Source organism: Pipistrellus hanaki, assembly GCF_964339955.1.
Source record: "Pipistrellus hanaki genome assembly, chromosome: 10".
NCBI classification, from domain to species: domain Eukaryota; kingdom Metazoa; phylum Chordata; class Mammalia; order Chiroptera; family Vespertilionidae; genus Pipistrellus; species Pipistrellus hanaki.
The window spans coordinates 22,419,652-22,432,674 of record NC_140512.1 but is presented as its reverse complement, the minus strand read 5'-3'; the positions used below and the strand labels follow the sequence as shown (position 1 = coordinate 22,432,674).

General features: G+C 36.0%; 1 protein-coding gene across 1 annotated transcript in view; it reads left to right on the top strand.

Annotated features, from left to right (window-relative positions):
- SEMA3E (semaphorin 3E) overlaps nt 1–8,363 on the top strand; it is a 210,300-nt gene extending 201,937 nt beyond the window's left edge. Inside the window, exon 17 of the mRNA XM_084897240.1 lies at nt 6,894–8,363. Within this exon, the coding sequence (XP_084753366.1) occupies nt 6,894–7,349 (456 nt within the window). The 3' untranslated portion in view covers nt 7,350–8,363. The remainder of the gene's footprint in view (nt 1–6,893) is intronic.
- Nucleotides 8,364–13,023: the final 4,660 nt, after the last annotated feature.

Here is a 13,023-nt window from a genome sequence, read left to right as displayed (position 1 = left end):
TTGATCCATTCTCCTAAGAGTAGAAAGTCATTAATTATCACTACTATGTCTTTAATGATCCTCTCTGCAAATAACACCCTATAGATCAGCATGTAAATTACTGCATTATTAACTATCAAAATCCTTCATTTCTCTAATTATTGTTGACTTACTTTCCAGAATTTCTACACCATTTTCATTATTTTTTAAAAATATATATATTTTATTGATTTTGTACAGAGAGGGAGAAAGATAGAGAATTAGAAACATTGATGAGAGAGTCATCGATCAGCTGCCTCTTGCACACCCCCTACTGGGCATATGCCCGCAACCAAGGTACATGCGCTTGACCGGAATCGAACACGGGACCCTTCAGTCCCCAAGCCGACACTCTATCCATTGAGCCAAACCGGTCTCAGCACCATTTTCATTCTTAAAGCTCCCATTTCCCCCATCCTTACCAATATTTAGTATTTTCTAGTTTTTTCCATTCTGTGTGTTAGGCAGTAAAATCTTTAAATTTGCATTTCTAAAATTACTAGTACTCATTGAACATAACTTGAGTACTTATTAAACATTTGGGCTTCTCTTAATTTTCTGTTTATATACTCTTTTCCCATTTTTCTCATATATCTCTCTTTACTTTCAGGAATTTTTTGTATCTTCTATATATTAATCCATCTTGAATATAAGTGATTAAAATTTCTTATTTGATATAGTTGGTGTTTTTTAATAGAGCATTTTTTTACAGTATGGTTTTGAGTTCTTATTTATAATTTCATCTCATCTCCTTGTGTTAGAAATAAATTTTTCACATTTGGATCTTTAAAGTATAAATACAACTTTATTTATTTTATGTATAGTGAAACAGATTTCTTAAATGAGATATTAAGAACTCACCCTGTCTCTATTAGGTAATCATCTTTCTCATATAGTAGGTTCATATTGGAAGGTGTTTTTAATAAAAGAATTTATTTTTATTTTTATGCTATCATATACAATATATTTCTGTAAGTCCACCAAAAATCTTTTTGAATTGAAGACAGGTCAGATAAACAAACAAACAATAAACATATAAATTATTAGTCTTTATTTCTTGATTAAAACCGATTTCATTGTTAAATATATTCTGAACTAAACCAGTTCAAGGCCTGTGTCTCTTCTATTTCTATGAAAAGTATGGAGCCATATAGCTGAGACACATGGAAATCATGGCTTCTTCCTGACCAGCTACCAGATGTGCAGGGTTCTTTGTTCAGTTACTTTTTTATTTGACATTATGAAACATACTGAATCAATCTCTATAGCTAAGAATATTAAAACCATTTTCAGTAAGAAATTCTGTATGTTTTTATATTACCTATAAGAATATTTGATAAAATGATGTATTATGTACCATCTTATTGACCAAGTAAATCTGGTCTGCAGACGCAGAAAAAGAACAACTGGATGAGAAACACGTCTGTAATCAGGGTTTGATGTTGAAGGTACCCATGTTAACTAAAGTGGAAAGATTAAATCGTGGGAGGACTTCAAATACAAATCTCTAAGTCATTTATTATTTCTAGGTATTCATAGGCTGTGGAAGTCAAACTTAACTATCAAGGTGATTTAATCTACACCGTGTACGTACAGTCATTCAGATCTAAGAATTAACACTGCTTTTATTCTTGAATTTATGGTTCATTGTAACCAGGAGGAGAGACCTGCATTCTGAGACAGGCCTTATCTCTAATATGCAAATAAATGAGATAGAACAATTCCCATTATAGCCGTCTTGCTTCCACATCTTCAAACTCGCCTAAACTTTATACTAGTACATACGTGCAATGATATGTGCCTCAAGCTTGGGTTTCTGATAATGGAAGAAATTCCTTCTCCTTTGACAGATTTTTTTTTAAAAGCACTCTTAGCCAGAGATTAATGATTTGTATTTATATCACTTTTGCTTTTTGTTTTATTTTAAAACATTTTCATAAACCGATTGCTATGTGCCAGAATACGGGCTAGGTGACTTTTATGTTTTCTCGTATCTTATTCACTCTCCCAGGAGATTTAGTAGAGAGAGAACAAAGGATCATCATATTCAGGGAAGCTGTTTGTGTGCAGATGCTTTTCAGGTGAAGGCAGTTTCCTAGAGCTGTTTGTCCTATGTATCTGTGAAGCATACATAGCCCCTTTTACATTAGTTGCTAACTGTTGCTGAAATGATGCTTGCTTCTTTCCTAGCCAAATCATTATTGGGTTTACATAGAAATGGTTACTTGGTGAATTACTATATCCTTATTAGTATACCTCATTGTCTTGCTAGCATACTCTGAACAAAGTAATAAGTTTTCATTTTCACTATGTTCTGAGCACTCTACTTATTATGGAATAGTCATAATAATTAAGAGATAGGCCTTTGCCTTTGCCCTTATGAAACTTATAATACAGGGTGGGGCAAAAATAGGTTTACAGTTATGAATAAACAGAGTTTATTCTTATATTATTATGTATTAATTACTAGAGGCCTAGTGTACAAAATTCATGCATGGGGGGGGGGTGTCCCTAAGCCCAGCCTATACCCTCTTTCAACCTGGGGCCCCTCAGGGGATGTCTGACTGCCAGTATAGGAATTCTTGCTAGATTGGGACTAATCCAGCACTCAGAGATCCCTCTCGCAATCTGGGACCACTGTCTACTAACCACTCGCCTGCCTGCCTGCCTGATCACCCCTAACTGCCTCTGCTTCGGCCCCCTGTCCGCTGCTTCATCTGAAAGAACATCCGGAAGATCATTCAGCTGTTATTAGCAATATGATGTTATTATTATAGATTATATTAGTTTCCACATGAACAACTGCAAACCTACTTTTGCCCCACCCTGTATTAAAGTGATGAAATTTGCATGGAAAAAATATTTGAAGAGGATTATAAATACCATCTTGCATGCTATAAATATGAATGCTTTTGAGTTCCAAAAAGAAACAAAACATATTTATGGGTCATAAAGAAAGTATTCAGTTAAGATGTGAAAGTTTAAGCCTGGAAGGAAATTTTAAAAATGGATTGGTAAATGGTAGAAAGGAGTTTACTGAGGAGAAGAAAGAATAAGACCAGAATAAAACATGGTTGTGGGAAATCAGATTTGCAAGACAGGGTACTGAGAGCAGAAGGAGTTAAGAAGAGGAAGATTTGACTCTATTATTCTGCAAATTGTCCCCCCTAGCTGCCCTTAAAATTATTAGCATTGCCCTTGGGCTGGTAGCATAACTTGTATTAAAATGTTTATTAAATGTTCACAAGAACCAAACCAGAAATGCATCCTATATACTTGCAACTTTTATTCAAATATAAAACCAAAACATATTTACAAATAAAATGTAAGCAAATCTATACATCATTTAAATGTGTATCTCATTGGATGATTTTTCCCCCCACTGAAATGAAGTATCTCTGTGGAAGGAATATGGGACACAGACTACCACATATGTATGTGAATATATAAAACATCTGCCTATAGCACTGTGTGCCATGTGATGACTCAATCCCCTTAACACTTTATTCAAGTGACTTCAAAACTTTTTATGTGCATTACTACATAAGGATGCTGTTTGGTTTTCATTTGGCTGGAACGTATCATTAACATATTAAATCCATCTTTGTCCTCCGTAGCAGCTGGAAACTATCAGAGCTTTGAAAATGGATCAGATCTATGATAAACACAAATACTAACAATGGGGATCTTCCACATGATCCCAAATATAGTTCCTTTAAAACTTCTATTGACTATAATGGAAGTAATCACACTAATCTAAGAAATCCTTATAGAAAAGTCATTGACCACAGAAATGCAACTGTGCCACCAAATCCAGTCTGAGAAGCTCTACTTTCAGCTGTTGGGGATATAGATTTAGAAAGGCAGGATCTGGTTAACTGGACAATTGTCACCTGCTCAGGCAAGCAATAGAGAGTTTGAATAACTACCCAATCAAGAACGTGACAGAGGATGTGCGCTTGGGAGAAGAGTAAAATAGCACATATTTGTTGAAATAAAGTGTACAGCTACCAATAAGAAGAAAATTAATGCAAGGGCTGTTTATATTTGCAAATAACAATGCTCATTTAGGTATATAAAAGTTCACAAGTGAAATGATGATAATAAGGAAATGAGGGTATTTTTAAAATATATTTTGATTTTTTACAGAGAGGAAGAGAGAGGGATAGAAAGTTAGAAACATCAATGAGAGAGAATCATCCATCAGCTGCCTCTTGCACACCCCCTACTGGGGATGTGCTCGCAACCAAGGTACATGCCCTTGCCAGGAATTGAACCCAGGACCTTTCAGTCTGCAGACCGACGCTCTATCCGCTGAGCCAAACAGGTTTTGGCGAAATGAGGGCATTTTTAAATGGGTGTGAGGGAGGCCTGTTTGAAGAAATAGCATTTAGGTCAGCCTTTCTTAATGAGAAGGAATCAGGCCAGGCCTTGGGGAGTTTCTTCAGACAGAGACAAGAGTATAGATTCTGAAACAGAATCCAGCGGGGCATGAAAGCAAGAACAGAAAAAAGGAAGATTTGGGGAGAATCTGCATGAGACAAGGTCAAAGAACAGATCGTAAAGTATGAGCCTAATAATGAAGCAAAAATAATGAAATGGAATGGATGTTTCTGATGCTCATCAATGAAGATATGTTGATGGGGATTTGAGATGTTTTGGACATGGGGATAATAATGAAAGAGAAGTATATAGGGTGTCCCAAAAAAGGTACACAGGCACTGTGAATCATTATAAACACAGTGTTTATTAAAATGCATTTCATTTTCAAAATTGAGGTATCAGCTGTTAAAGTATGTATACATTTTGGGGAACACCCTGTATATGATAAACACTTTCAGAGAGAGTGACTAGAAGAATGATGATGTAATGATGATATAATTGTCAGAAATAAGGAAATAAGTAATTGGGGGGAGTCAAATGAAAAGACGCTGAATTGTACATAATGAAGGATCGGAAAAGTTTTGGTTAGTGTTTTGTAATTTAAAGGGAACAAAAACAATGGATTATCTATTGGCAAGTTGTTCCATCTTAGAGAAGCTGATTGAAATGAGGAAATAGAAGAGTTATCAAATGGATACAAATAAAACATGAGATCAGAGAAGGACAGAGGATTGTACCTTAGAGGAAATGAGAGATCTATAGAAGATTCCAAGAAAGGACCCAGGACAGTATAATGTTTGTACTACACAAGTACGCACGCACGCGCACACACACACACACACACACACACACACACACACACACGACAGTTAAGTAGGCCAGTCCATCTATGTCAAATGCTGCCACAAGTTTAAAAACAATGGATGCCGCCTTCAGAGTCAGTATCATGAGAGGCATGATGTGGTCATACGTAGGTAGGTGCAATACATGGAGAAAGCTAGTGGCGAAGGGGAAATTAGCAAAAGGCCCAGTTAAAATAAGCAGAGCAGCACAGAGTCCTTTAAGAGTTATTGGTTGTGACAGGTTGCTGAGGCTAGATTCTCAGTAAAACCTATTCTTTAGGTTTTATCATTCCCATGTAGTAAAGATGGCTTTGGTTTGAGGGCTCTTCCTGGCTCCTCACTGGAGAACTTCTTGAGTTAATGACTGTAGCATTTTGTCTGCCAGGGCTTGGTCCTTCCAAGTCAAGGGAAGCATTTATGAAAGACATATGGAGCTCCTTTTGTCATCCAACTATGTCACTCTGAAGCTTCTGAGTGATTAATTTACCTTACATAGCTGACAAAATGCCTCAGGGAGCCTCGTAATGTATCATTAACATTCCTATTTGAGGTACAAACTCTCACTATAACACTAAGGCCATTTTGCCACATTATCACCAATTATATAAATGACCACACATGAGTAATCATATATGATGAGTCAGTCACATTGCAACTTTGGACATGGCCAAACTGACCAAGGCCTGGGAGAGCTTAGCCTGGTGGGCAATGGCAGGACCTACCTCTGGCTCAAAAACATGCTTGTTGGAATGGCCTTGACTGCCAACATGGTTGTGATTGTGTCTGCCATGCCCTATTGTATTGGCAAAGTTGAATACTGCTTTTGTTTTGTATTGTCAAAGGGGAAGTCAGAGAGTACAGTGTAAATCACTTTTATATCAGCATCATATGATCCTAGGCCACATGAAAACATATAACAGTTTGTTTTGTAACTCAAGGAAAGGTAGAGGTGAGTAATTAAGAGATAGATTTTTTTACTTTTTAAGGGGAGAGGGTCAAGGTAGTCTAGCTCTCTCTAAATAGAAATCTTTGTAGAAACATTGGTCATTGTTATCTGAAACATATATAAGAACCCCTGAACTAATAATCTGAGAAATGGAATTTGTTCTTTCCATTAAAAAATAAGTTAAACAAATTTTACAAATTGTCATTTCACTTTAACTTTGAGTGCTACATAGAACTGAATATTTTTCTAATAATTGAAAGCTCTCTCACTTTACTCTTAAAAATATTGATGGCTCTGGTCAGTGTAGCTGAGTTGGTTGAGCATCATCCTATGCTCAAGAGGTTGCTGGTTGGATTCCCAGTCAAGACACATGCCTCAGCTATTGACTTAATCCCTAGCAAGGGATGTGCAGGAGACAGCCAATCACTGGTTCTCTCTCATCAATGTTTCTCTCTCTCTCTCTCTCTAAAATTGATAAAAACATATTTAAAATATGTGGATGTAAAATGACCTTAAAGTCATGAAGTGACCTTAAATATAATTTAGTTCTGAGAGAGAGCTGATTTATTTACTTAGGCCCCCTCCTCTCTCTCACATATATGACCTTTATTCCATCATGTAATAATGAAAATGAACAAAATAAAGATACATTATAGGTTGGTATAATATTCTTCTGGATGTCATTACTTTTTTTGTTATTGCAGGTGAAGACTGATGATAGAGTGGTTAAGATGGACCTCGGTTTACTCTTCCTAAGGGTGCGCAGAATGGATGCTGGTACATATTTTTGCCAGACAGTAGAGCATAGTTTTGTCCATACTGTCCGTAAAATCACCCTGGAGGTAGTAGAAGAGGAGCGAGTGGAGGAAATGTTTAACAAAGACTACGAAGAGGACAGGCCTCACAAGATGCCTTGTCCTGCTCACAGTAGTATCCCTCACGGAACAAAGCCATGGTATAAGGAATTCTTGCAGCTGATTGGTTATAGCAACTTCCAGAGAGTGGAAGAATATTGTGAAAAGGTATGGTGCACAGATAAGAAGAGGAAAAAGCATAAAATGTCACCTTCCAAGTGGAAGTATGCCAACCCACAGGAAAAGAAGCTCCGTCCCAAAGCAGAGCACTATCGCCTGCCCAGACACACGCTGGACTCCCGATGAGGTGAAACAATCCACTGGATTCTGAGGAATTTATATTTGAAACCTAAAAGCAAAAGAAAAAAAAAAGAAATCATCCAACTTATTTGCATTACTTTCAAAAGATATTTCTGTAATACAGAAATGACTTAGAGGTGTTATGATAAATTATTCTACATACTCATTTGACTGGTTAAACATCATATAAGTTAACTAATTTTTTTAAATAAGTGTATGTTTCAGTGGTTTCACATTATATTTATCAAAAAGTGATGATAGTTGTAGTTTTGAGTACTTGACTGCTTTTCCAATAATTACTTGCAATTATTACTTTACTCTTGCTAGATGTAAGATAATGAGGATATTGATGATAATTTTCAGATTTAAATAACCATGGGAAAATAAAAATAAATGTTTCAATCTTTCTGAATTTTGCCTTTCCTCCACACATAGTATCAGGTACTTTAATATTTCCATGTGAACTGTCTGTACTTAAAAAAAAAATGATTGTATTAGTGGTGTCAAAGCCATGAGTTTGATGAAGCAGGTGTGTTGTAATTATTGTAAACCAAGAAAAATGGTGGTCCCCTTGACAATTGTACCCTTCATAAAACACTCATTGAACCATGGAGTGAAGAGAAGAATGAAGTGAAGGTAACTTCTCAGAAAGATCTCAAAGGATGTCAAAACAGATGGATTACAGTTAGAATTCTAATTGAAAAATGTTGCTGCCCTCTTCTGGTAGAAAAGTATATTCCTCTACAATTTGTATTGTAAAGATTTGAAAGCAGTTCCTAGGTAGTATATCTAATCCATTTTCAGAAAATAGCTAACTGAAGTAATAATGTGCTAATACTTATGTCATGCTTTAAGATGTTAATAACTTATTACCTCACAAGCCAAAAATGATATTATAGCACTGACGCTCTATAAAAACTTAAATTTTATGTCTTCTAAGTAATCTTTCCTGAAATATAAAATATATTCCAGAAACATAATCTTTCTTTCTAAAAAAAAAAAATATTAAAGCATTTTGCTCTGAGGTGTTAAATTTTCCTCTATTTTATATTAACAAATGGAAAATTATTTCATGAGTTCACCTAACTCCCAAGATGTTCAGAGCACTTTTACTTTTCTAAATAGTATCAGGAGAGATTTTATTTTTGAAAATGTTTATTTCCTGAAGTTTTTTTCTTCTATCTTATTTAGCAATTATCTTTCTAAAATATAATTTTTAAGATTTTTCATTTAAATAAGAAAAGCAAGTGGATTACATATAAAAACAAGTATGAATATTTAAAGATTAATTTTGAATATTAATTTTACTTTTCAAAATTAGCTTAGAGGATATATAAATAAGAAAGTCCAAGTATTGATAATTTGTAATGTCTTTCCATTTAATTCTAAAATTACCAATTACATAAATGTTTCAAGAAAGTTTAGAGTTCATTCAGCCGAAACCAGTTTGGCTCAGTGGATAGCAACAGCCTGCGGACTGAAGGGTCCTGGGTTCAATTCTAGTCAATGGCTTATATCCTGGTTGCGGACACATCCCCAGTAGGGGGTGTGCAAGAGGCAGCTGATCGATGTTTCTAACTCTCTATCCCTCTCTCTTCCTCTCTGTAAAAAATCAATAAAATATATTTTTTTAAAAATTCATTTAGTAAGCTGCCCAGCTACAAAAGGTCTAAAAGATGCAAATATATTGAAAATAAACATTCTCTGAAAAACCCAGTTGCTATGTACATAAGAATCCACTAGAGGTCACTGCTGCCCATCAATATTAACTAAAAACAGAACATACTGAAAGTTACATAAAAAAAGATGTATTTCAGTTAAGCTGCCAGATGTAGAAAAATAGAACCATAACCACAGATTACAAGACCCTTAGTAAAGGTTATGTTCAGAACACTCAAAGTGAACAGATAAGTCAATAAACACAATTTATTAAGAACATTCTCCCATTTAACACAAGAGAAGGGAAAGCAGTATCTGTTCTCCTGTATTTGAAATTTAAGGAAAAAAAATATGGCAGAAAAGGCATAAATAGTTATCATTTTCATCTCAACACATACAACCAGTTAATAATAATGAGAATGATAATATCACTTATGAACTAAAATATTTGACAACTGGAGAACTAAAACTGAGGAAAATAACTTTTCTATGACACATCTTAAGAATTGAATGGACCTACATGCTTTTAAACTATTAACCAGAAACATATATATTTTATGTAAAATGCTAAACTTGATTCTCAAAAAATAAGTACAAGCCAAATAAGCTTTGGAAGGCTCAAATACACAATTCAATGAGAGCACTAAATTCCAGATATATGTATATACGTGTGCTTTTTGTTTCAATTTTCTCTCTGCACCCCCTACACACACACACACACACACACACACACACACACACTTCCATTTCCCCCCCCACACACACACACTTGCACGTGCACACACACACATCATGGCATACTTTAAGAAAAATGCATTGCCCTCTCAAAGGACAAGCCAACCATGTATGTTCCTCTGTCCTGGAGAATCTGAAATGCACCACAAAAATATATACCAGGTCTTTTGGGTTTTTTTTCTGGGATTCAAATTCAAATTCAGAATCTTGTTTCAGAAATGTCTAGGTTTGGAAAATCACAAGTGAATTGTAGAAAAATAGAACCATAACCACAGATTACAAGATCCTTAGCAAAGGCTATGTCCAAAACACTCTTTCTTGAACTTGGGAAAGGCATGCCTCACCACTTGGAAGAATTCAGATTTTGCCCCAACCCCACCACATTTTTTCTCCAGACATAAACTCAGAGAGGAGAAAGACTCCCTCTGGGAAAACACAACTGAAAAAGAATCATAACCACCGACCCTCGTTTCAAAGGGGGCACCTCCATGCAGGGACTGTCTCTGCTTCTTCAGACCCACTCTATGTCATTCTCGGTTGAGAGGGTACCTGTGGATGGATGAGTCTTAATATCACAGTGGACACCTACATCACCCATTGAGCTACAGATTCAGGTTTGTTAGCAAGGAGGATTTCAACTGGAAGGTATTTTACCTCAGGATTCGCCACGCCTCTTCCATGCCTACCATTGTTAGATTGCTAATTTTTCTTTTGTGTTTATTACTGCACAAGGCTATCAACTTGGTGAAACAGGGATTAAAAATAGAAATAGACACTAAGGAGGGCTCTGGAATAAAAAAGAGAACAGAAAGACTTTGCCTATTTAGTAAGTGACAATTCCATATATATATTGGAGAGTTTTTTCTTCCCCACATTAGTTAAGTACATATGATGTTTTTATTGTGCTTAATGTTTGCTATAGGGTGTAGGGTTTTGTAAATCTTCATAGTGATCATGAACGTTTGTAAATTTGTACAATACAACAAATCGTTTTTTGAGTGTTGGTGTTTCGCATGAAACAGATACAGCAGCCATTGTCCTTAAAAATGAGTTGTGTTTAGCCTGTTAAAGAAAATGGCGTGGCATTGGGTAGGTATCTGAGGTCACGAAGAAGGGCTGCAGCGATGATGCAGTGGGAAGTGAGTATCACATCGAGATGATTTTTCAAAACCATCGCTCATTTTTAAGGACTGCACGGTTGCATCTAAATCAGATATAAATACTCTATTTCCACGAACACTCTTTTGAATGTAGTGTGTTATTTAAGCTGGCATGTTTATTTTATTTTTCTGGGAAGATAGCATTATATTTTGGCTCTCATTGTAAACCGAATGTATTCTGTTTGTCTAAATGGCTTAGTTATAAGCTAGAGTACTATATCGGCATATTCTTGTCTGTGTGGCTTCCTTTTATGTGCTTGCCTGAGTCCATTAACAGCATGTGCCACATTATTTCTTTTCACTGATTATAAGCCAAGAGACTTTATCATCTGGTGGCAAATGCTGCGAAGACCATTGACTATCACACGGATTTGCCACTGTGCACTGCATAATTCACCTGTACCGTTATGTACATTGTCCGTTTAGTTTAACGTAGATGATAAATAAATATTTGCTAAATCCTTACCTGCTTTTTGGGGAGTGGTTTTTTTTGTTATTGTTGTTTTTTTTTAAGTTTTTGCCAGTTGAATTCAAGTTTCACAACATGTCAAGCCTAAATGTAACCATACAATGCTAGAGCAGCACCAGGAAACAATTTTGTTTTCTTTCCTTGGAAATACCTAAGTCAACTTTCTCTCATTACCTTGGACGAACAAGGCCATTCATCTCATTACCTTGCAGCAGTTGGGTTTATGTGTAGGCATCCATCAGTGTTCCTAGGACCAGCAGCCGGAAATTCCTTTCTACACTGCATTCTCCAGATAAGAAAGAGTGAAAGTGAGTGCTTTTCAAATGGTACCCAGCTGGTTCTCTAGGAGTTTGGCAAGCCTCAACTTCTTTCTCAAGGTAGCTTAATTGCTGTTTTCTCTGCTGTTTTTATAAGACCTTGGAGAGGTCACTTAAGTGAGATTTAGCGTTAAATGGTTCTCACTTTGGGGAGTTCTGTCTTCAAGTAACATGGTGGTAAGAAATCACCTACAATGCTTGGAAGGAAGACGAGGCTCCAGCATAGCATTCTGACAGCTTGCTGATATGATAACGCTGTTAATGGTAGCTGTTTATACTTGTTTTACACCTGCATTCATTCATACATAATATAGGGCCTACTTTTAAAGTAATATTCGTTGAACCCATTAAAACTGTTCTGTAAATACATATTTACTAGTCAAGGAAAAGTAGAGAAACGGTTGTGGTGGCTAGAAATCTCTTACTGTTACTCAAAGAGAACCAAAGTGCCCGGCCGGTATGGTTCAGTGGTTGAGCACTGACCCATAAGGGAGTAGGTCACAGTTCCATTCCCAGTCAGGCACATACTAGCATTGTGGGGGCATGTAGGAAGTAGCCAATCAACGTTAATGTTTCTCTCTCATAGGTGTTTCTATCTCTCCCTCTCTCTCTAAAATCAATAAAAACATACTTTAATAAAATATGCACCTATCTTTTTATTCAAAAACCATATGGTAGGCACTAGACCCGGTGCTTTATAACGTGTAGAAATGTTAGTGATGCCATTAAGCAGAGGGGTAAATCAATATTGAATTATATTTGTTCTGAGAATTAACAGTTTCCCCTGGAAAATTTTTCAAAACCTTATTTTTTTTTACTTTATGCGGCATGAAACATAAGAGTGTTGCTTTTAAAATGTTTTTTCAACTATTTGGAATGTTGTAGAAGGTACTTCTAATTACGAATCTCAAGACTGCTTGTCAGGATGACATCAAAAAGCCATGCTTTGATTCAAAGGAGCGGCAATGATGCAGCAAAGATAGATGGTACACAGAAAAAGAAAATAATTTAAGACTAAGAAACAAACAAGACACAGTAAGAAGGCGGCTGTCTGCAAGACAGGAAAGGGGGTCTCACCAGGAGAACAATACTTTGATCTCGGACTTCCCCACCTCCTGAACTGTGAAAATAAATGTTTGTTGTTTAAGTCACCCAGTCTATGGTATGTTCTCATAGTGTGGGCAGACGACTACACAAAGAAAAGAACAGAGAAAGGCAGAGAGATGAAGCATAATCAGAAAAACAGGCAAATAAGCCTACACGTATTCCAAAACATCTGAAGTTATTTAAAGTTCAGTAAGTAGTGATATCTGGAAAAAGCACTGAAAAGTGGCCTCTCA